General features: G+C 46.8%; 1 protein-coding gene across 4 annotated transcripts in view; it reads left to right on the forward strand.

The window, feature by feature from the left end:
* Positions 1–25,620, forward strand: part of DIP2 (disco-interacting protein 2) — a 199,222-nt gene that overhangs the window by 94,320 nt on the left and 79,282 nt on the right. For all 4 annotated transcript variants that reach the window (XM_075677225.1, XM_075677224.1, XM_075677227.1 and 1 more), the window contains 7 exons: positions 7,395–7,498; positions 8,531–8,633; positions 11,222–11,286; positions 12,020–12,113; positions 13,957–14,076; positions 17,991–18,245; positions 25,256–25,392. In XM_075677225.1, coding sequence (XP_075533340.1) covers positions 7,395–7,498; positions 8,531–8,633; positions 11,222–11,286; positions 12,020–12,113; positions 13,957–14,076; positions 17,991–18,245; positions 25,256–25,392 — 878 coding nt within the window. The remainder of the gene's footprint in view (positions 1–7,394; positions 7,499–8,530; positions 8,634–11,221; positions 11,287–12,019; positions 12,114–13,956; positions 14,077–17,990; positions 18,246–25,255; positions 25,393–25,620) is intronic.

Below are 25,620 nucleotides of genomic sequence, written 5' to 3' on the forward strand. Positions count from 1 at the left end.
GGCGCAGCCCCAATAGTTCTGCAGCAGCCCAGGGAGCCACCAACGTTCCGCGGTTCCACATTTGAGGACCCGGAAAGCTGGCTGGAGACGTATGAGAGGGTCGCTACGTTTAACAGTTGGGACAGCGACGACAAGCTGCGGCATGTCTATTTCGCATTGGAAGACGCCGCCAGGACCTGGTTCGAGAATCGAGAAGCCACCTTAACAACGTGGGACCTGTTCCTAAGCGGCTTCTTGCAAACGTTTACAAGCGTTGTGCGAAAAGAGCGAGCCCAAGCTCTACTAGAAACCAGAGTGCAGCTGCCAAACGAGACGATCGCGATCTTCATGGAGGAGATGGCACGTCTTTTCCAGCACACCGACCCGGAAATGTCGGAGGAGAAAAAGTCCGCTTCCTGATGCGGGGCGTCAAGCAAGAACTTTTCGCCGGACTTATTCGTAACCCGCCGAAGACCGTAGCTGAGTTTTCTGCAATGGCATTGACGATCGAGAAAACTCTGGAGATGCGCACCCGGCAATATAACCACCAGGGGCTCACGCCGCAGTACGCCATCCAACGACTGGGTTCCGACGACCTTCAAGAGACCATCAGGGCCATTGTGCGCGAAGAACTGCGCAAGGTCCTGCCTTCGTCGCAGCCTCAAGTGGCCTCAATTGCCGACATCGTGAAAGATGAGGTTCAGCGATCGCTTAGAGTTCCTGAGGTGCAACCTCAGTTACCGCAGCCCCAGCCAGGAGTGATGACCTACGCCGCTGTCGCACGCTGTCAAGGCCCCCCTCCGTGACTGTGCCAGGGCCCTGTAACACCGCAATTCCGTCGTCCACCGCCGCCGCCACCAGCACGCCCACCCATTGCGCAGCGCACCTACGCGAGGAAGACAGACATTTGGCGAGCCCCCGACCGCCACCCACTCTGCTATCACTGCGGAGAAGCGGCAATGTGTATCGCCGATGCCCATACCGCGACTTGGGACTGAGAGGGTTCGCTGTCAACGCGCCGCATCCACAGCTTAGAGAGCGCCCACGTGACATACCTGACTACCTCGCCGCTACTCAATGGAGCCCTCGACGACCGTCCCGTTCGCCGTCACCAGACGCAGGCACCTGTTGCCGCAGCGCCGACCATACACCGGCCCAGCCCGGGGCCGCTGTGCGAGCCCATATCCGAAAAACTAAAAGCAGCAACCGATGGAGGTGCGGTTGCTGTTCGTCGAACTGATGAATATCCTCCGCCGCCGCCGAAGATGACAAAGAAACCATCTCGACGACCTAACGACGACACGCCGCCGTCCCGACGAAGTCAGGAAGCCAAGACTACACCGACGAAAGATGACTTGATGACGCGACGTTCCAGCTTCAGTTCAACACGACGCAGCCGTGATCCGACGCCAAGACCCAACTGCAACGCCAGACAAAGAACCACCAACCTCGACGTGCGTCTCGACAGCCACGCAGTCACTGCCTTATGTTGAATTCCAATGGCAGATCTAGATCAAGTTTTTCTGCTTTGCATGGAGCAATCCTATTCGAATGGCAGAATGGGAGCATGAGCTGTGTGTTCCAATGGCAGATTGGGACCAGCCGCTGATCCCGGATTGCTCCATGGAGCAAAAATATTTGCTCCGCCGAAATCAGCAGATTTGACCGGAAGTCCTCGCGACGTATTTCCTTCACCCGCCTCTGCTTCCTGTCACAATCGCCTGTTTCCGGTCGCGGGCAGCTATGGACGACATGGGAAACGTGGACGTCGCTTCGCGCTCCTAGACAGCTCCGGCTCAGACAGTACGATTTCCAAGTCGAGTGATGATTCTTCTGACACGGACAGTGAAATGGGGTGGTGGGTTGCGCTTCCAAGCGCTTGTTCCTCTCTCTATTCTAGCGCCCTCTCACTTGATTTTCCTGTACTAAGTGCCCCCGCGGGAGCGCACGCATTCCCTTCGCAGATATGGTGTGAGCAGGTGAGAGCGATCTCAGTCGGAGCGACGCGCTCCGTTCGTGATCCGGCCGAGCGCTCGCGATCTACCATTGGAATTCAACATTAGTCGACACAGGGGCCGATTACTCCATAATGAGTGGACGCATCGCCGCCCAGCTGAAGAAGGTTAAGACTGCATGGGAGGGCCCCCAAATTCGGACCGCTGGAGGACACCTCATTATGCCGACTGGAATCTGCACGGCAAGAATTACCGTTCATGACCGGACTTACCCTGCCACCTTCGTTATCCTCCAACAGTGTTCACAAGACGTCATTCTTGGCATGGACTTCCTGAACCAACACGGCGCAATCATCGACCTGAAGTCAAAATCGATAACGCTTTCGCAAGATCAAGCGATACCGTCGGAGAGCTTTCGTGGTCACCACACCTTGAGTGTGCTCGAAGATCAAGTGAGCATCCCGCCACGCTCCAGCATTGTCATTTCTGTTGGCACCGAAACACCCGCTGACGTAGAGGGCGTCATCAAGGGCGACCAGCATCTACTACTCGACTGTGAAATTTGCGTCACAAGAGGGATCACTCGACTCCACGGAGGGAAAGCGGAAGTGATGCTAACCAACTTCAGCCAAGCGTTCAAGCACATCAGCAAGGGCACGACAATTGCGTACATCAAGGAAATTCTGGAAACGAGCAATGCCTTTGTCCTCTCAGATTCTGCCACATCTACCCCGCCGACCATAGTCCCCGAACCAGACTTCGACGTAAATCCAAGTCTCCCCATGAGCAAGCAGCAACAGCTCAGAAGTCTTCTCCGACGATACAAAGACTGCTTTTCGACGTCATCGAGGATTCGACAAACACCAGTTGTAAAGCATCGTATCATAACCGAAGAGTGCACTTGACCACTCCGCCAGAGCCTTTACCTAGTTTTGACGCAAGAACATGAAGCTATTACGCAACAAGTCGACGAAATGCTGCGCGACGACATCATCCAGCCGTCGAAAAGCCCGTGGGCATCTCCTGTTGTCCTGGTGAAGAAAAAGGACGGAACCCTACGTTACTGCGTTGATTATCGTTGACTGAGCAAGATCACGAAGAAGGACGTATACCCCCTTCTGCGGATGGACAACGCATTGGATCGACTCTGCAATTAAGTCTGGCTACTGGAAAATAGAAGCCGACAAGAGAGATCGCGAAAAGACTGCCTTCATCATGCCAGACGGCCTCTGCGAGTTCAAGGTCATGCCATTTGGACTGTGCTCGGCGCCTGCAACGTTTCAGCGCGTCATGGACATGGTGTTAACAGGATTGAAGTGGCAGACGTGTCTTGTTTACTTGGATGACGTTGTTGTCTTTGCTGAAAATTTTGACGACCACCTTAGGCGGCTTGCGATACTATTAGAGGCCATCAAATCATCAGGGCTCACTCTGAAGCCGGGAAAGTGCCGCTTCGCTTATGATGAGCTTCTGTTCTTAGGCCACGTCATCAGCAAATCCGGAGTACGCCCCGACCCGCAGAAAACAGCTGCCATCGCAAAGTTCGCAAGCCCACCGACAAAAAGGCAGTGCGTAGATTCCTTGGCATGTGTGCCTACTACAGGCGCTTTGTCAAGGACTTTTCACGCATCGCTGAGCCGCTAACGCATCTAACCAAATCTGACGTCGAGTTCAAGTGGCAAACGCTGCAGGCCAACACATTTCAAGAACTAAAACGGCGCATGCAGTCGCCGCCGGTACTTGCACATTTCGACGAAGACGCCAATACCGAAATCCACACTGATGCCAGTAGCCTAGGTCTCGGTGCCGTCCTAGTCCAGAAGAAAGAGAGCCATGAACGGGTCATATCTTATGCTAGCCGGTCGCTGTCAAAAGCGGAAGGCAACTATTCTACGACTGAAAAGGAATGCCTCATCAGCATTTGGGCAACAGCAAAATTCCGCCCTTACATATATGTCAGGCCATTCAAAGTCGTCAGCGACCATCACGCATTGGGTTGGCTAGCTAACTTAAAGGACCCTTCAGGACAGCTGGTGCGGTGGAGCCTCAGACTACAAGAATACGACATCGCTGTAACCTACAAGTCCGGACGAAAACACTCAGATGCCGATTGCCTATCACGTGCCCCCATTGACCCGCCGCCACAAGATGACGAGGATGACGACGTCTTCCTTGGAATAATAAGCGTGGAAGACTTCGCTGAACAGCAACGAGTAGACCCAGAGCTAAAAGGCCTTGTTGAGTATTTGGAAGGGCGCACCAACGTTGTCCCTAGGGCATTTAAGCGCGGATTGTCTTCGTTCATGCTTCACAACAACCTACTCGTGAAGAAGAACTTCTCACCAGTCTGCGCCAACTACCTTCTTGTTGTTCCATCGGCGCTGCGTCCAGAAGTACTTCACGCCCTAGATGATGATCCGACCGCTGGGCACCTCGGTTTCTCCTGGACGCTATCGAGGATACAAGAAAGGTATTACTGGTCGCGCCTAGCCGCCGATGTCACCCGTTACGTCAAGACATGCCGCGACTGTCAGCGACGCAAGACACCACCGACAAGGCCAGCGGGATTACTACAGCCAATCAAGCCTCCTTACCGACCTTTTCACCAGATCAGGATGGACTTGTTGGGACCATTTCCGACATCAGCTTCCAGAAATAAGTGGATCGTCGTGGCGACGGACTACCTCACCCGCTTCGCTGAAACTAAAGCTCTGCCGAAAGGCAGCGCAGCCGAAGGGGCGAAATCTTTCGTCAAAAACATCCTGCTGCGACATGGTGCTCTAGAAGTCCTCATCACCGACAGAGGAACGGCTTTTACAGCAGAGCTCACCCGAGCCATTCTGCAATACAGCCAGACAAGCCACAGGAGGACAACTGCCTACCACCCGCAGACGAATGGTCTCATGGAGCGCCTGAACAAGACCCTCGCCGACATGCTAGCTATGTACGTAGACGTCAAGCACAAGACGTGGGACGCAGTCCTGCCGTACGTAACCTTTGCTTACAACACGGCGGTGCAAGAAACAACACAGATCACGCCGTTTAAGCTGGTTTACGGCAGGAACCCGACGACGACGCTCGACGCCATGCTGCCGCATGTCACTGACGGGGAAAATCTTGACGTCGCTACCCATCTCCTGTGCGCCGAAGAAGCCCGACAGCTCGCCCGCCTGCGGATCAAGAACCAGCAGAGGACCGACAGCGGACACTACAACCTCCGACGACGCTTCGTCGAGTACAAGCCCGGCGACCGTGTTTGGGTATGGACCCCGATACGCCGACGAGGACTCAGTGAGAAACTACATTGACACTATTTCGGACCCTACAAGGTCATCCGACGTATTGGCGCTCTGGACTATGAGGTCGTGCCAGACGGCATTTCGCATTCACAGCGGCGCCGCGCACGATCTGAAGTGGTCCACGTGGTGCATCTTAAACCCTTTTTCGGACACTGACGAGCTTTCCTTATGTTATTTTCTTTGCTACGAGTGCTTCTTTATTACTTTCGTTTGTTTGCAGCATCGGGTCGGTGCTTTTTAAGAGGGGGTATTGACACGTGTATTTGTCTTTATTGGGGGACACGTTTCGCCACCTAACAAATATTAACGCACAGCACAGAACGTGCCTGCATGTATCTGAAGTTTCTGGAAAGTTATCGATGCTTCTATCCGCTGTCTGTTGTCGCCGAACCTTATGTTATCAGATTTCATCGCGTGATGCGAATGGTGTAGAACTTTGTGGAAGACACGCGGGTCCAAGCGATTAGTCTGGAACATTCGACGACTGCTGTATAAGAGCCGACGCGCTCGACCCGCTGATCAGGTTTTCGACGATCGCCGACCGTGTTTGCCGCTATCGTTGTGCTATAAGTGTAGCCTGTTTTGTGGGCACAGGTTCGCCCAATAAAAGTTAGTTTTGGCATTCACAGTATTGGTACTGTGTCATTCAATGTTACCACCACGTGACAATATGTTCATGGAAAACAAGATTTTTTTCGGCACCAACGTTCAGTACATCGCCAAACTGCGATCATATTATACGTTTTCTGGCCGCTAGGTCCTATGCAAACAAGAAAATGTGCGCGGTGTGCGCGATCAAGAACAATATGTAGCTGCCTGCCGCTGCAGCTTCACCACAATACTCACCCAACCTGTCTCACGTGAAAATGCCGGCGCGCACTCAGTTTCTCATTTCGGTACCAGCAAATCTTCTCCGAGGTCATCGCACGTGGAATTTACAGCTACCACCACCAATCCTATTGCCATAAGCATCTTCGCCTATCTGTTTCCAAGCGCATGGTGCCGTCGGAAGTGTAGCGCATTTTACAATCCTTTTCTGCAGAACTACCCCACCAGGTGGAGCTGATCTAGATGCCTGCGCACTCGGGAAACCCTGTTAACGAGACCACGCCCGAGGACTAATAAACCGGGCGGCGGCGGAATCGGACCAGGACGACTTGAGAGAGCGCGTGCATACCTTCAGCAGACTGACGCAGGCCTATAGGGCCAAGCGCCTACTGTACCCCCCACCACATCAGTCCCTTACCCACCACCACCACATCCTGTGGCGCCACCTGCAGACACGAACGCTCCCCACCCCCTATCCGCTATCCCACATCCACCCGGGTGCCTTCACCCAAACTTGCTGCTTGTGCTCCCACCCCATTGCTACCCTAACACAAATCCTTATGGAGTGCCCGGCTGATCCTCCTTCACTGGGCTCAGAGCTCTCCACATGGGAGGAATGGGAGGCCACACTGCACGCGATGAACCCGCACTGGCAGAAGACTGCCACCACGCAGGCTGCAGATGTGCTGCAGCAACATGGGCTAGCAGACCTTCAAGCGCAGTAGGGCCATGCCTGTCCCGGGCTCTCAGCCCACACCAGTGGACATTAAAGTTTCGTCTCTCTCTCTCTCGCCGCCAAACCTATTGCGACAAGCATCTTCACCTATCTGTTTTACAGTGCGTGGCGCGTAATGCCATTGCTAGTGTGCTGCACACTTTAGTAGGCCATAATCCAAACGCGCTGCCGTTTCTTGCTGTAGGCGTCGCGATGTCGCCATCACATTTCACTTCGGTTTCACGTCGCCCTCTTAAACACCACGCATTAGGAAGACAACAAAACCCATCTCGGGCCGCCGCAGCACCACCAGCCCGATGCGCGTCGGCGTCTCGTGCCATAACGATCCACGGGACGCTTCGTATTATGTATATGTCAACAATAGTTGAGTCTGTCAAATTTTTTATAATTTGGATCGTACATTTTCCCGGTTAGTACGTCTTTTTCTCGCGGTTTTTGTTTTCCGAAACAAATGAATGTGGTTCTACTGTACTCTGTTTCATTAATCCTATAAGAGTTTTAATAGCCATTAAAGTTGAATAGTCCCTATGGGATGCACCTGGCTCTGATGACTTGGCAGGCTTTGATGTGAATGTCTGTCCATCCTTTTTTGAACAGGGTGGCCAAAACTGCACTGGTTTATAACAGAACACCTCAGCAAGCCGCCCAAGGACTGGAGCCCTCCTACAAGGCTCACAGATGAAACTGCTGCTTACATTGAGGTATGGAGCTTGCCTGCTTATTTGTAGGCAAAAAAAAAAGCTGAGGGAGAAAATAAATATATCAGCATTTGGGAGGTTAGTGTTCCATGTGTAATAGTGACATGTGTATTGCTCCTTAAGGTGCAGTTGCTACTTCTGTAGATCAATTTCGGTTTCTCCATTTGATGCATCTGACCATTGTTATGTTCATAACTTGTGAAATAGACATTCTGTAAGCATAGCCATTAACAGGAAAGCAACATCATTTCATTACATTGCTATGTGTGTAAGAGGTATTCTAGGGCTGAGATGGTAGTGCATACAGGGATATTCACGCAGGCTGTCTGTGCGAGGAGTGCGCATCATGTGACTTTGACGTCACGGTTTTACAAGATGATATGCCACCACTGCATATCTCCAGGGCGAAGGGACCTTCTGCTAGAACAAATTGGGATGGCGGGGATATTCGTGCTCGTGTCTAGGGACTTTGGCCAAGCTGCTGCTCCAGAAGGCAGCAACCACATCGCAATTGCTTCTTTGGTGTGTTTGCTAAGGGGCGTTACAAGTGTACCACTTCGATGCCCAAATTAAGCGAGGATAGAACTATTATTTTTGCTGGTCGCACCTTTGGAACACTACATCTGAAGCATACAACAAGGTGAACTTGAAGAAATGAAGAGTGGTGTCGAGAGCAGAAGCCGCCAGAGTAGTTTGCTCTGAGTGGGGGACATCTTTGGGGAATCTTCTGTGGCAGCTGACGTCACTGGACTCCATCCAAATCCCCCACGAAAATGTCCCTTATGTGAATATCCCCTATGGAATGCACTACACATCGAAATTATGTTTCGCACATCATAAGAGTCATATAGGTGTGGCCTAGCTCGCTCTTCCAAGAATCAGTGTGATTTTATATGAGGAAAAAATGGTAATCTTCAGGCAAATAAATATGTACAAAAATAAGAATTTACTGTGTCGTAATTCCTTCATGGTGGTATTAATTGACAGCTCTGATGTATGTCTGTTTTTCCCCTCTCTTGTTCCTGCTGTGTTCAGTACACAGTTGACAGAGATGGAGCCATGAAGGGGGTGGCTGTGTCCAGGTCTGCACTAGTCAATCATAGTCGAGCTCTAACAGCTGCCTGCAACTATACAGAAGGTATTGCATCCTTTCTCTTTCCTTTGATAATGTGAAAATAAGCACTTGGTTTCATGGCGCCTATAACATTTTTAATGAGTTTCTACAATGCTCATTGTAACAATGAGCATCAGAACATTGTAACTACACTCTGTGTCTGTTATCAAAGTCGTTGTGTTAGAATTAGTGATAATTACCATTTAATATTTCAATGCAGTGTGCATCTTGTAACTGCCCATTAACCATGGAAAGCATCCAGTCAGCCCCTGCTGTGTCCACAAACGATGCTTTACACATCAAAAATAATTTTTGGAAAAATGACCTTGCTAAGACATAAGAAGGTTGCAATTTCGACCTTAGTAGGGTAAAAAAGCATAAATCGGGAAAAAAGGTAAAAAGCATAATTTATTTTTTTACCTTGCCAGGTGCATTCGAACCTGAATTCTTCGATCGCCTTTGTGTATCAGTCTTATTTATTTATTTATTTATTTATTTATTTATTTATTCATTGTGCCCAGGAACAACTGTAAGGCCGGAGTGTCGGTTCACGCATATATAAAAACAAAACAAAAAAGACAGGATAATATAAGCAAAATAACAATACGATGTCTTCATAAAGTCAACTTGACTTAGAAATCTTTCTTGTGAAATCTGTTTCCTTTTCTCCAGCTAATCAGCACATGTTGAAAATGGTACCTCTAAAACTTATTGTTTAAGTGCATGACCATGGCTTTGTATGTCATCTAGGTGAATGTTGATTGTTTCATTGATTAGAAACTTTTGGCATTTTAGGGATCTTTTTACTTAAATACGAGTACATTATGCAATACTATTAGCTGTTGATAAGTCATGCACTAGGTACATGGAATGTTGCGACATTGGTTGTGTTTTTTTTATGGGTCAGGCAAAGTGATGCAGCTGTGTGCTTTAATGCGAGCTGGTTTCATGGTATTCATTTACTTTGACTCAATCAAACATGAGTTGTGTGGCTAATATTCGAGTGTGCTAACATTTTGCATTGAGAGAGAGACTAGTTTGGGGTCCTGCCATGGTTGCTTAGTGGCTACGGTTTTGGGCTGCTAGGCACGAGGTCGCGGGATGGAATCCCGGCCATGCCAGCTGTATTTGGATGGGGGCGAAATGTGAAAACACCCGTGTAATTAGATTTAGGCGCACGTTAAAGAACCCCAGGTGGTCTAAATTATTCATGAGTCCTCCACTACGGTGTGCCTCATAATGAGATCATGGCTCTGGCACGTCAAACCCCATAATTTATATTTATAAATTGTACTTGTTTGGGGATATAAATTTATGAGTTTATGTAATATAAACAGCTTAAAGGGCCTACCACCCAGTCCCGTTGAATCTTGTATGCTGGCGGCCATGGTGCCATTCAGAAAACATTCTCACACAATAATTTTTAAAAAAGCTTTGAGTAGTTACTAACGTGTCTACTGCGGCAGCTCTCTTTCAAGTCTTGATTCTTGTGCTTCCACCCGTTCATAACTCGTCATATTCCTCTGGTGTGTTGTGACCCACCAGTGAGTCACCAGGGAGTTTTGCTCCTTTGAAGCTTCCTCAAGGTGCGGAGAGAAGGTGCCACAATGAGTCAGATCAGTAGCAACAAGAATTTTTCACCTCCGTTGATTTCTAGCAAAGATATCACTTGTTCACTGCACAAAAGCTCTGCGCAGCCACACAGTGGGAATAACTGCTATGTCCCACGCCGCAGCGAGTGTGTTAATGGGGATACAAGCAAATCACATGTGAGGCAATGCGGCTCTGATATGAGAGGACGAGACCATGTTCCTTCCCTTCCTTCCCCATATCGGAGCTGGAAGCGCATACTGGAAACTATTTAACAGTCCTGCCTGTACTCTCATGAGCTATATTGCTACGTGACACGCAAGCCACAGCGAAAGCCCCTGCATCCATGTTTTCACTGAAGCCACAGTAGTGTGTGGATGGAGGTGCTCTGTCAGTTATGGGCACGCTTCAGCTGGAAAATTCACGAGCGTGTAAGTGGCACAAAACAGAGAAACAAATAGGCAATGGCATGCATGCAAGCTTCTAGAAAAGTAAGAAAAAAAAAAGAAAAAGAAAAGAGTTAAGCATGACATGCCTTTCTGCAACTCATTGCATGGATGTTTTTCAACGCCTTGTAATTCTTAACGTTGTAAGATCAATAGGCAAGTTATCCGGGTGGCAAAGAAGCTGTGCAATGATGTGCACATGGGCTTTCATTTTAAAACTCATTCCGTTTTTGGGCCATGCATATCTGTAACATTTTATAAAAATGGCCATATCATCTACAACTGGCCTTCTCCATATTTAGCTTCAAAACCTGGAAAGAAGCCCTTTAATGTTATTTAACTGTATCCTGAGTGTTGTTCTAGCTAACATGCCCTGGGAACTCCATGATGTGTGTACCTTAATGAAATGAAAGTAAACACTGATGCTGATTCTTTTTACATTGCACGATGCCAAACAGAATAAGGTCTTGTCGTTTCTGCTCTTAGGATGAGTTGTATTTTTTTATTTTCTGTTGTTTGTAGCTAAGCAATAGTTAACCAAAAAGTGGATTGTTACTCCTGTTTCTTTTACCGTAGGTGAAGTGATGGTTTGTGTGCTGGACTACAAACGTGAGATGGGCCTCTGGCATGGTGTGCTTGCGGTATGTGCTGCATTTGTTTGAACTGGAAATGTTCTTTGGCAGTGTTACTGACAAAGTGATAACAGCTAGACAAATTTGAAGTAAAGCTAAATTGTAATCGGTTAGCATGGTTACAGTAACAACAGCATTGCTTTTACTGAGAACAGAACTTTGGTTTCCTGTAAAAGGACATAAACGTTCAGTTTAAAATGTCGCTTCCTGAATGGGGAATTGGTCTCCTCAGGTGTGTGTGCCATTCACAGTAATGCCATTGCAGCAACTCTGCTTGCAGTGTTCAAACTTGGGTAGCCACTAAAAACGGCATGAGCTCTCATGAGCATCTTGCACACCACTAGGGCTCAAACTGTTGAAATGTAATCTTGAATTCATGGCAAAGTTTCATCATCAGAGGCAGCTATAAGGTCCATTTGATCAAGCATGCTTCTGTAAAAAGCACAGTGCATTACAAAAATATAAACTTTTTTTTGAAGTTCAGTCCTATCAAGATATATATTTTTCAATGCAATCAGCAACAATGAAACATGCAGGCTGTGCCTAGTAGCAGCACAAAAGAACTCGTTTCTTTATAAAGCATCTCATGATCTGATCACTGTATACATGCTAGTGTGCTTTAAAATTGCTTATGGTTGCTCAATACCACGTAATCGTTTGCTGTATGAGTGAGGACACCCTGTAATATCAATTGCTATTTCCATTGTATCTAATGGTACCCACATTTATCTTTAATTTACAGAGTGTCTTCAATGGAATGCATGTTATTTTTATACCCTACTCATTGATGAAAGTCAATCCAGCATCATGGATGCTGATGATAACCAAGTTCAAAGGTATGTAGCTCTTGATATACTCCATTTTTAAATTACTGAAAGTGAGAATTCCCTGCCTCATTGTGTTATTGTTACTTCTGCAAGATGTTAGTAGTGTCTATTTCTTCAATTAGGACAGTATAGGGGGTTCCAGCAAGTACAGACATGAGCACAAGTAAAAGGAACAGACAGGACAAACCAGTGTTTTCCTGTCCATTCCTTTTACTTGTGCTCATGCCTGTACTTGCTGGAACCCCCTATACTGTCACCATGCACCAACTGGCCCAGCAAACCACACTACTAAACTTCTTCAATTATAACCTCCCATCTGTGATTCTCTATCTGCCACTGTACTTTTGAGTTACGGTGTAATAATCATCTTTGAGGAAACTTGCATATGCATGTAATAGAGTCACATAAAGAAGTTTTATTTTTCAATCTCTAAGGGAAGATCCTATTGTTTCAGTTGTTATTGCTAAAGTAAGTACTTTGTAAAATGGCTTCATAAAGTTTTGATATGTTGATTGGTAAATCTAAAAAAAGCATTACGTGCACTTTTAACATAACCCACAAGATTGTTGTACATTTGTATGTGTAGGAGTCATTGACCACTTACATCAACATTCATGGTTGAGCTGGTGCAGTAATGACATCACACTGCACCTAAAGATTGCAGATAACGAACAAGTAATTTGGTATATAGTAAGAGTGTTATGTTTCTCCTTGAAAGCTGTGGATTGTGTAAATGGTTACTATAGCAGAAATTCTTTTCACATTGAATTGAAGTGCAAACAAAAAAGGGAATCAAGAGACAAGCCCCATTTACATGAATGCGACAGTTGCGCATCGCATTTCCAAGTGCATTTGGGAAAGGCAATGTGACACTGTTTACATGTAGCGCATTAACTCTCGCGAGAATGTAGCGCCACATGGTGTCGTATAAGAGAAGCGCAGCCGACTTCTGGTGTAACTGGTTTCCGGTAGTGGGCCGAGCGCATGTTGGTGCTGAGTGCCGACTGTACTGACTACCGAGAGCCTGACACTTGTGCAAAATGTTCGGGAATGCAGCGTTCCGTCTCCACCTTATGCTACTTCTGTCGGCATGGGCTAACTTTGTACGCTGTCGCCAGCATGCAGCATCAGCAGCGACGTCGTCGGATACGGTCGGCCTACATGAAAGCACTCTTGCGCGCAAGAGGGTTGGCGACGTGCTCTGCCGTCAACGATTTGGTTGTCATGCAATTTTAATTATTTAATTCAGATATGATGGCAAGGAAAGCAGTTGTTTCCTCTGCAGAGAAATAGGTTTGCGTAGAGCACGCTGCGGCAAGCAAAGTTGCCATGGGGGATGCCATTTTGCTTCTGCTTTGGGCGTTGCTGTCTTGCAGCTTCACCAGCGCGGCAGTCCCGCAGCTAATTACTTCCCAGAATTCCTAATGCGACCATCCTGCATTCACATGCTCCGCGAGAGTCGACTCGCGCCCGTAAATCTACCCTTGCCTGGCGCATTAATGCGATGCATGCGCCTTCCTAGTGCATTATCGCTGTTTACATGAATGCGATGCACTAGAAATGCGATGCGATGCGACACTGTTGCATTCATGTAAACGCGGCTACACATGAGTGTTGCATTTTCTTTTCTTCCTGCACTTTGTTTTTCATGCTGCAGTTTTTACAGTCGTCCCCTGCGAACTTGCCCAATTTTCCTTTCTTTCTGAGGTACTGTTTACTTTATATTTCAGTTCTGAAGGTTTTTCTGGGCCTAAATATTTACATTTCTTTATAATGGTCACATTTAGTTACGCTGCCCCCATCCCCTTAACAAAAACATTGTCTTGCGTATTTACTGCTGCCATTTCTCTAGCCAATGTTGCTGTGTGCAAATCGAGAGACCTGCACTGGGGTCTGCTGGCAACCAAGGACCACAAAGATGTCAACCTGAGCTCGCTTCGGCTTCTGCTTGTGGCTGATGGATCGAACCCATGTAAGTTTCTTTCACACATTTGAAGTAGTCGCTCATCAACACAAAGAACCTCAAGCTGTTAGACAAATGAACCTTTTCATGTACAATATGTACAGTGTCCTCATCAAGATTATGCCTAAAAACTTGAATGACCTAGGTCCATTTCCCACGTCTTCAGCTGCCAACCAATGGATTGTGGTTACTGCTGACTATCTTACCTGCTACTGCAAAACTAAGGCACTTCAGCAAGCCACTGCATCCAACATTGCACTCTTCTTCATTCATAACATCGTTCTTTGCCATGGCGCACCAGCTGTAGTCATCACAGATTGCGGCACAACCTTTACAGCACAGCCAATGCAACGAAGTAGCACTGCACACCGAAGAGCTGCTGTGTACCATCTGCAAACCAATGGCCTAACTTAGCACTTAAACAAGACAATTGCTGACATGCTGTCCATGTACGTCGCCGATGACCACAAGGACTGGGACTGTGTGCTTCAGCACATAGCATTCGCTTATAATACACATTCAGCCCTTTTCGCTTACTGTACGGATGTGAAGTTACCACCACGTTAAATGTAATGCTATTGCCTGAAACATGTACAGCTGCTCTTCCGGATGCGGACTCCTTTGCCAAGCGGGCAGAAGAAGCTCATCAGCTTGCATGACTGCGTATTCAGTGTAGGCAAAGCTACGATGCCCACCGATGCCCACTTTTGCCACAGAGAGGTCGTGTACAGCCCTTGGGATCACATCTGGGTGTGGAGCCCCATACATTGACGAGGCCGCTCCGAAAAACTCCTATGCCGCTACTTTGGTCCATACATAGTTTTGCAATGCCTAAACAATGTCAACTACAGAGTGATCCCAGCAGTCTCTTCATGGCACTCCCATCATAAGCCTGTGCCTGAAATCGTGCACATTGTTTGGATGAAGCCCTATTACTCACAATAGCTTACCTGTTCTGTACTCTCGTGTTGGTACTACTTGTGTACTTCTTTCCATGCTTTATTTCTTTTTCTTCCCCACTTACCGTTTTTGTGACCTGACTCAATCGTGTGTTAGCATCAGGACAATGCATTTTCAGGGGAGGGAATATTGCCATGAATGTATTGCATGTTCATTCCATAATCGTCATCATCAGATCAGGTGCCCATTTTCAGACTGGTTGGATGTAGAAGATGACTTAAACGGCATTGGTGGTTGCTGCCGGTGCCGTTTGCTGCCACCTAATTTCTCTTGACTTTCCTCTCGCGAGAATATGCGCAAAATGCAAGAAAGGGTTGGAACGTTTGTGTCTGGGCATTCATTCAAGGTGTCGGTATGTGGTCATGTAATTAGATCTCCTCTTTCATTATTTTTGACAGTAATTATTTTCATGAAGAAAATGTCTCAAATAGCTGGGTTTTCTCTATGTACACTGTACATGAAACATAGTCTATTGTGTTTCCACACCTGAAGTAGGGATGGTCGATTAATTCTTTTATTCGATTAACGATTAATCATTGATCATTTTAGCCTCTAATCGAATAATCACTTTGGATGCAGGGCTTTTCATTAGTTAATTGATTAATCAAAATTCTTGCCAGGCACTATTAAAAAGGTTGAAACACAGTTATATACTTTTGTAGGACCCTATTTTATTGTTTCAGAGATGGAACCAAGTTTGAAACACAAGTGTATAAATGCTTGATAAAGTGTAAACTTTAACTTGTTAGAGACTAAATATTATAGCTTGCACTAGTGGCCTTTGAAAATATTAACAATGTACGTTATAAAATGGTACTTAGTGGAATTAAATACGATACATGGCACTAGTGAGTCCTTGTATAGTACAATTGAACAAAAAAGTAAGAAAAATGACAAAAGTGTAAGCTGACGTCCAACTGAAATATGCAAGAAATTGCAATATGCACAGAGGAAAATAAATTTACTGGTTTAGGATTTTAAACCACCTGCTGTTTTCTGCAGAGCAAAGGAATGTCAACTAACTAGTATGTTCAGGTGAAACTGACACTTTCTTTGAATGGCCACACAACCAGCATGCGAGAATAGACGCTTGGACACTATAGATTTGCTGGAATCAACACGAACTCCATCACTTTGTCAAATACATGCTCCAAACCAGCGCACATGCTGTGCTACATCTGTAGTGGACTGGGAGTGGCATGACGATCAATGACAGGGTTGCTATAGTACGCCTTGAATTGCGAAGGCATTTCAAGCCTCCAACTTCGATTGGCGGGATGGCGTGTATGGTGTGGGGAAAGAGATGGGAAGCGCTTGGCTTGGCATCACTCGGGGCTCGGAAAAACAGTCGACAGTCACTCTACCACAGCCGCACAGTCGCTGCTCCTTTGCCGCCATTCCACTACAATTTCACAATTTTCGTGCCACTTCTGTCAAACTCTTGAAAACGATTAATCGAGCAGGTCTAATCGATTAAGTCGATTAAATGAAAGGTGGGCATCAATGAAGATTAATTGTATTGCGGGATACATTCAATTGAATAATCGATTAATCATTCATCAATATTACCAACCCTAACCTGAACCAGTTTTGAGAGTCAAGACATGGAGCCCACATTTGTAGATGTGACAAAACTGGCAAGAAAATTCAAATTCTTAATTTTTTCTGGTGCTGTATATTTTCATTGATGCTAAAAATACAAGAATTGTTCAAAGCAAATTTTCAATGTAATTATTTAGTGCCTGAAGGGGCTATGCCAAAGACATGACTGCTTGATTGTCTCCCTTAATAAAAGCTACAATTTGTTTTACAAAAAAGGCCCCAGCTGTTTTTCATATTTATTAGTTAAAAGAGTAGGAGGCATGGGTCTGCAGACAGCTGTTCCATTGTGAAGGTGGCAGTAAAAATTTATTTTGAGAAGGCATCGTGCTACAGTGCTGGTAAAGTTTTTAAATATCTTCATTGTCAATATTCAAACAAAAATATGTTGACATAAACTATGAGGTTCGGATAATGATGTGTTTTGATATCAAAATGTTGCACTGGTACTTTCTTTGCCTGTTTGCCTTCCAGGAATACACTGTAGCATTTCCCGATATATATCAACTTAGTTAAATTCCTAGCTACTATGTTGTGTCCAATGTAAGCAAAGCATTAAAAGTAACTCAGCATTGAATACACTATAGACTTTAAAGTATAAACTCTTGTTCAACTAAACCAATGAAGTGCCATCTCTACCTTGTACTAAACTTCTTTTCACTGACCTAAGGGTAAAAGCATGGTAGGTAGATATTTATGTGCCTTCCCACTTGTTCTTATTAGAGGAATGCTTGCAAGACTGAGGTATTTGTTGGCCAAGTTAAAGCCAGCAGCAACTTTCTCCATGTGCTTGTGGCTTACTTAACATAAGGAACATGTTTCATAGTGCTAATAATGTAAGCTGACAACAAACAAACAAAAATGAAGGTGGGGAAGAAAGATCTCTCTGGTGTTTGAATTGTGTGTTTTTTTACTTTAGTTGGTTTTCTTAGTGCTGTATGTTTCTCAGTGGTTCTCAATGGTATGACTCGTACCAGTACCACCATCCCAGTAGATCTCATTGCTTCACTTCTGCATGAGGCAACAGTAGGTTGAATATGGAGGCTATATATTTGCATCATGAGTTTCAGTTATTAATTTTTCCCTGGTGGTCTTCATGCATGTTCAGTTGAACACTTTGGGAAATTCATTTCTTTTTGATAGTGTGAGCCAATGGAAAATAGAAAAAAGATATATTTTTGAGCTTGTTTGTCATTTAATGAGAAACATGCACTTCCTGCTATAATTGCCTAACAGTAGGCAAGAAACTGCTGGCAGTGTCTGCAGCAGTAGTGTGGGACGACACTTTTAGTGAAATTTATCCATTGCTCGTCCTGGTTCTGTGCATCATGTCTAGAGTTGAACATGTGCTTCCTCCCACACAGGGTCTCTGTCCTCGTGTGACCAGTTCATCAGTGTGTTCCACAGTCGGGGGCTGCACCCAGATGCAGTCTGCCCGTGTGCAGCCTCACCTGAGGCCCTAACGGTGGCTGTGCGGCGGCCAGGACGTGTGGGTGCTGGCGCCAGTGGCCGCGGTGTTCTTTCCATGGCAGCCCTCAGCTATGGTGTCATCCGTGTCGATATGGAAAACAGTCTCACTTCGCTCACACTACAGGACTGTGGTCACATCTTGCCTGGAGGTGTGTGCCATGCTCCTTCAGTAGGAAATGGATAAAGGCTGTGCCTTGCTGTGCTTTTCTTTTAATCGTCAAGACATCGCTGATGCTTATTGCATTTCAAAAAAAACTAACGAGGGTTCTTGCAACATAGAAACAATATATAGTCAGTCACAGACTTAAGAATTCAGGAACAACTCTGGTCAGAAAAGTGTTCTGCACCCACTGTCCATCCTTCTATGCTCCAAAAATTGCTCCCTTACAGCTTACTCAGATATGAAGAGAACACACCACATTGATTAAGCAGCAAGTGATGAACATGCTTTAGGCACACTTAAACTCAGGAAGGACTGTGGAGGCAGATCAGAAGAAGCATTTGTTGTGGTGTTGCTTCCGAAGACTCCTTATTAACATCAAGGTCACATGTCATTGCCAAAAAAATGCAATTGACCCCCTCACCAGCTATTTTTATCCCCAGTACCACATCCCCTCTCCTCTAAGTGCTACCGTATTGCTTGGTGAAGGCACGGGATTACAAAGAGAAGGAAGAGTGAGGAAAATCGGCATAGTTAACTGACTGGTTCATGTGTAGAGATTATTTTTGAGGTGCCTTTTCCATTCCATTCTTAGCATGTAACTGGCTATAGTGCTTTTAATAACTTCTGTTAAATGGTGGCTGAGTGCCAGAACAGTGCAGTTAATGCCACATGGGTACTATAGGTTTTCTAGGTGAGATCTATGGTTAGCACCCACATTTTCTTTATTGTAGATGCTGTGCCTCATTTGCTGTATTTATTGTTATACATTGCAAGTCTGCCATGTTGCAAGTAGAGCACTGTCAAACCCACCCTTCCATGGCTTCTTTTGTGTGTGTTCTCTGGATTACAGTCAACGACCGATTTTTCGGACCCTCTAGGGAACATAAAAACGTCAGAAAATTCAGGCAGTCCGAAAAAATGAATGCATGCAAAAAAAAAAAAAAACTCACCTTTTTTCTTTTTTTCTCGGATCTAGAGGTAAAGGGCGAAGTACCAGGCTTCTGAAACCCTGCCGAAGCATCAGTGAAGTGGCTATAAAAAGAGGCGTTCAAGAACTCTGTATGCAGCCGACTGCTGGTTTATTATGTACATATGCATCGTCGGGCAGCCGGTGTTATTGCTGCAGTGGCTTGAAGAACTTGCCGATTGTTGTTTGGATGGCGTTCCGGTTGCATGCTGTTGTTGCTGTTGCTGTCATTGTCAGCGTCAACAAACTGTTCAAAAGTTATTTCTGTGGGTATGGAAACCCCAGCAGAGCGGAGGTCGTTGATCACGTCGTCCATGGGCGGGCACACATCAATCGTGTTGTTGCTTTCAGGCAAGTCTGGTTCCTCTGTGGCGAGTATGAAGCCCGCGTGGTGAAAACAGTTGCGAATCGTGTCTTGCCTCACTGCCTTCCATGCATCCGCAAGCATTACAACACCGAAGATCAACGTTGTAGCCTTTGCCGTTTTCCGCACACAGCACCATGCGGTTTAGTACCCGTGAACGGTACAAAAGTTTCAGATTGCGGATGACGTCTTGGTCCATTGGTTGGAGGACTGCAGTGGTGTTGGGTGGCAATGAATTCCAGCTGGACAGCCTTCAAATTCTTGATGTGACCATGAGCGGCGCAGTTGTCAATGAAGAGCATGGCACGTCTGTTCTGAAGCTCAAACTTCCTGTCCAACCTGCGGACGTAACTTTCGAACAACTGCTGAGTCACCCATGCCTTTTTGTTGGCTTCGTACAACACTGGCAGCGTTACCCCTTTAGAGCACCTCGGGTTCTTTGACTTCCCGATTACTAACAAGGGAAGCTTCTTGCTGCCAGACATGTTGTTGCCGACGAGAACGGACAGCCGTTCTTTACTGTGCTTGCCACCATGGCATGGGTCACCAGAAAAAGCAAGCGTTCTTTCTGGCAACATCTTATAAAACAAACCAGTTTCGTCGCAGTTGAAAACGTTGTCAGCAGAGAACTGCTGCAACAAAGACTGAAGTTTTCCGTTGCAGTACTGCTCAATAACTGCACTGTCGACGGCGCCGCTCTCACCGCACATCTTCTTAAACTTGAGGTCATTCCGATGTTTAAAGTTCCTCAACCATCCATCACTAAATTTAAAATCTTCAATGTCCATTTGAACCGTGAGAGTTTCCGCCTTTTCTTTCAAGATGCAGCCCGAGACCGGCAACTGCTTTGCTATCATCGAATTAAGCCACACGACGAGAGCTTCCTCAAGCTTTGGATGAACACCTTGGCTTGCATTATTTTTTTGGGCACCAGATGGTTTTTCGGCTTCTTCCAAGATCTTGCCCTTGTTCTTGAGGACATCCAAAACTGTTTGCTTAGAAATGCCCAACTCCTTGCTCATGTCAGCCTGCGATTGGCCGCTCACGACTTGCTTAATAATGGCGGCTTTCTTCTTCATCGTTAACCGACGGTACTGCTTTCCGTGCTTTGATGCCATGGGCGAGGACGACGAAGACGGAGTGGGGGCCATCGAAGGCAAGCGAAATCCTCAAGTTGAACAGTGGAGTTCGCTGACGAGCGTCGAAGCACCTAGGCCTAACGTCGCAGAGCACAACAGCACAACCACACACCACGCTAGCCATAACATGGCCTGCACAAACAAATGAAATGGCGCCGCTCCGGAAACTCCGCCGGAGGTGGAAGTGCGGCGATGAAAATAGCCAGCGTGGCCAGACCAAATTGGTGTGTGACACTTAGATTCGACTAGTTGTGGTTCAAAGCGGTGATATGCTTCGGTTGCAAGTCGATTTCCTTCGCAAGGGCGTTAGACGAGGAGCCAAAGGACCTTCCGTCGTGTCAAAAAGTCCGGAAAATTGGACGGCGGGGGGTTCGAGCATCCGAAACTTCAGATGTCCTTATACATTAATTCTATGGGGCTCGTGGTGGTGCTGCGAAGACGTCCGAAATATCAGGCATGTCCGAAAATATGGGCGTCCGAAAATTCAGTCGTTGACTGTACTGTTCTTTAAGTGACGCTGAAATAAATGTAACTATGTCATCCAGGTAACATAAACAAGTCTTCCACTTGTGTCCGCGAAGGATGGCATCAATCGTGCTCGAAGGTAGCGGGAGCATTGCAGAGCCCGAAAGGCATAACGTTAAACTCGTACAGGCCATTGGGAATGATGAAAGCTTTTCGGCAGTCAGCCTCAGCCATGGGAACCTGTCAATAGCCGGAGCGGAGATCTAAAGACGAGAAGTATTCGGCACCTTGCAGACAGTCAAGAGCATCGTCGATCCAAGGCAGTAGGTAGACGTCTTATCTTGTGAACCTGTTTACGTGGCGATAATCGATACAAAACCAAATTGTGCCATCTTTCTTCCACACAAGAACGACAGGTGATGACCAAGGGCTTTGAGAAGGCTGAATGATGCTGTGCTGCAGCATGTCGTCCACTTGTTCTGTGATAACTCGGCGCTCTTCTGTGGAAACGCGATATGCACGCTGTTGCAAGGGGGCATGGGAACCGATGTCGATAGTATGAGAGACACTTGTCATGCGACCCAAGGATGGTTTGTTGCAGTCGAACGAGGAAAATAAGTCGTTCAGTAGAGCAAGAAGTTTAGTGCCATGAGACGGTGAAAGGTCTGCGGCGATGCCGTTGTCAAAAACTGCTAAGGGCGGTGTTGAGGAGATGGAAGTTATGGCGTCCAGATGTAAATGGGTGGTGCCATCGTGAACGTCAAGGTCTTCAACACACGTGACAGCTTGCACAAATCCTAAGGCATCACCGCACAGTATGGTCACTGAATACCGGTGCGGATTACAGATGGGTATCAAAGCGGATTCAGACCTAACTGTGAGGACGGCGAATGGGAGAACTAAGTCCTTGCAGTGAGCAAGCATGTCAGATGGCGTAAATGCCACAGTTGAGTCTGGCATGGCAGTACATGACAAAGTCACAAGCACCGACGTCTCCGGAGGTAGATCAGTATCATCATCAACGAAGACCTTGTGAACAGTGAGGTCGGCGCCGACCAACGGGGACTCACATAGCGGCGAAAGGGTCACTTCCGCTTGAGAACAATCGATTATGGCACTATGACGTGACAGGAAGTCCCACCCGAGGATGAGATCATGAGAACAAGAGGGCAACACAAAAAACTCTATGATGTACAAAATGTCTTGGATGACTACACGGGCTGTGCATACAGCTGTAGGATGAATGCGTTGTGCGCTAGCAGTGCAGAGTGCCATCCCAGATGGAGAGGTCATGACTTTTTTTAGCTTGCGACAAAATTTTCGTGGATGACAGAAATGGCGGCCCTGGTACCGATAAGCGCTTGGCCGGATGCTCCCTCGACATTCTCGACATTCCCTCGACGTCAATGACATTCTGTGGTGAAAATTGAGACCTTAGAAAGTTCTATGAGCTTGCAGTTCTTGCCTCCAGGACTGCGCTAGTCAGTTTCCCTCGGCAGTAGGGGGCCGACGACACATAGGTGACAGCGACCATCGACGTGGAGAAGGAGAACAGCGAGTGTCTGAACGGCGGTCGCGATCGAAGGTTCTCAGTGGCGAGTCAGCGGCGTCTTGGCAGCGTACGTCGGTGGGATGTTTTGGTGTGGAGGGAAACTGGTCAAAGGCGTCACGGCGCGAGGACATGTTACGATGACAAATGCACGCAACGTGACCAGCGATGTCACAGGCGAAGCAAATAGGCCTGTTGTCTGGCGTGCGCCACGTGTCAGCTCGACGAGGAGGCTGGGGTGACTGTCGTGGAATGGGAGCAGGGGGAACCCGGTGCATTGGAGGTGGGACGGAATATGACACTGGGGGTGGCCGTGCGACAGTGGCAGCATAGTTGAGCAGTGGAGGAGTGACCCGCAACAGGTAGTCGGCATAAGAGACCGGTGCCGTCGCAGACGCAAATAGCGGCAGGTAGTCAACATAGGAGAGCGTCACAGCGTCACAGGAGCTGGCGGGCGAACAGGGGTAAGTGCGTCAGATATTTGGGCATGGATGGCTTGTTGCATGGCTGGAGTCGGTGTTGGGGCAGTCTCCTCACTGTGAGGGAGTAGTGACAGCTGGCGGGCCACTTCCTCGCGTATGAAATCCTTGAGCTGAAGGACGAGAGCAGAAGGATCGGTATGGCCCGCAGCAATGGCCGAGACCGAATCAGCCTGTGGGGCGTTTTGGCGAGCGATGTTACGTTGGCGACGCAATTCGTCGAAACTCTGACACAGGTTGAAGAGTACGGCGACGCTGGTTGGAGTTCTTGGCCAGCAGCATTTGAAACACGTCGCCCTCAATACCCTTCAGAATATGGTTGATCTTCTCGTCCTCCGCCATCGTTGGATTAATACGGCTACAGAGATCCTAGACATCCCCAATATACCTGGGGAAGCTCTTGCCTGGTTGCTGTGCTCCACGCTGTTCGGCGCGTAGCTTGCGGACAGCGGGACGGCCAAACACTTCGGCGAAATGTGTCTTGAATGCGGACCGACTAGAAATGTCAGATTCATGGTTCTTAAACCAGAGATTTGCGACACCGGCAAGATAAAATATGATGTTATTCAGTTTAGACTGGTCGTCCCACTTATTGTGAGCACTTACACGTTCATAGGAGGACAGCCAGTCTTCAACGTCATGTTCTCTGGTACCGCAAAAGATGGCCAGGTCGCGCTGACGAAGAACGCCGGCGCAAGTGACAGGGGCAGCCATGGGTACAGTCGGTGCGTGCGTCACATCAGTCATGATGACGGTGGGCAACACACGATTGCGGAGCTCCAGGGTGACTTGAGGGAGTCCAGCAATCTCCACCAATTGTAACGATGTTTAAATGAAGGCGAGAAACAACAGATAGACAGCAGCCTAGCAGCAGCGAACAGCCCGAGCTCTCTCGCAAATCACAGCAGGGGTCGTTGTCATCGTCTCTGAGCTGCTATCCAAAACGTGGGGCGCGTCTACTTCATTACACTTTGACTAATTGATTTAAGAATGCATGTTCAACTAAAATATTCGTTGAACTTATAGTTTGATGCTGTATGCACATAAGAATTCAAGGAATTCCATCTTTTGAGAACAGCACAAGGTATGTCCGGTAAAACATGGGTGTGGCAGGTCAACATTCTTTCGTTCAATAAAGAAAGAAATGGTCTGCTCGTTCTTGTGTAATCAGACAGCTTTTGCACTGTCATTCTATATGGGTGTTACAGACAGCGGCAGCTACTCAAGTTGACTGATGCCCAGAGACATTTATGAATGCCCAGAGGCAGCACACAAATCCATGGAGTGTAATAGCAATACGCTAATTGGTTAAAATGAATGTCTAGCAGTTCACTTCTTTGAGTGTGAGTGTTGCCCATTTTGGTAGTCATTGTTTGGGCTTATGATGCCAATCAGTTGGACTTATTTATGGACCTGGCTGAAATTAAGCAAGGTGATATTTAGTACATGAAGTGTGCTGTTATAAAAATATAGTTAGTGTTTTGTTTAGCAATATGGTGTATGCAATAGCTACCACTGATAGGGCTGTGCGTGATAGGATGCAAGAGTGTTATTGACATCCATAGTCCTTTTAAATAAGAGTTACTCACTGCTGAGTAAGATTTACACAGAAGTTAGCACTTACTTTCCCCTTCTTGCCTTTTCATTCCCATCATTTGCTGTGCTCCCTAAGTTGGTGTAGTTTCATGATTAGTAGTTACTGCATAGTGGCAACACAGTGGCATTGCAGTGGTTAGTCTTGGGTGTTGATATGTGAAGGGGTGACTTGTGAATTGGCTTTAAAGTTAATTTGGTTGCTTCACTTGTTGTATACTGCTGTATGCCACTGCTGTATGCTGTAAGAAACTTTTGTTGGTCTTATTGCAAACTGCAGCAAATCAGGTTGGGGAGCAGGGTGAAGGAAAGGGGTGCACTGGGCTGCAGACCTCTGACACCTCTGAGGAAACCATATGTAATTGAACAGTGAGATGAGCTTTGCTATTTTCATTAATGCAAGACTAGATTTATGAATTTTTTCCCTTCTCACTCTTTAGCTGTGGCTGCAGTTGTGAAGATCAATGATGCCCCGTATCTCTGCAAAACAGATGAAGTGGGTGAAATTTGTGTGAGTGCGTCGACGTGTGGCTATGCTTACTGGGGCCTCCAAGGCCTTTCAAACAACATCTTCAAGGTGAGAAAAACTTATTGCATACCTCTGTTAACTGTTTTCTGGTGCTGTGAAACAATGTACCATTGCACGCCTGCCTGTATTTACACAGTTGGAATGTTTTCAAAAAAACCTTTTCTTTGCTTTCAAGTTTTACTTCTGCATTGAAAAATCCATAGAACATGTTTTCATTGCTGCTCATATGTTTAGGTGAGTGATGACTATAAAGCCACATAAAAAAATATATACATA

This window comes from Dermacentor variabilis, unplaced genomic scaffold (assembly GCF_050947875.1).
Source record: "Dermacentor variabilis isolate Ectoservices unplaced genomic scaffold, ASM5094787v1 scaffold_12, whole genome shotgun sequence".
NCBI lineage: Eukaryota > Metazoa > Arthropoda > Arachnida > Ixodida > Ixodidae > Dermacentor > Dermacentor variabilis.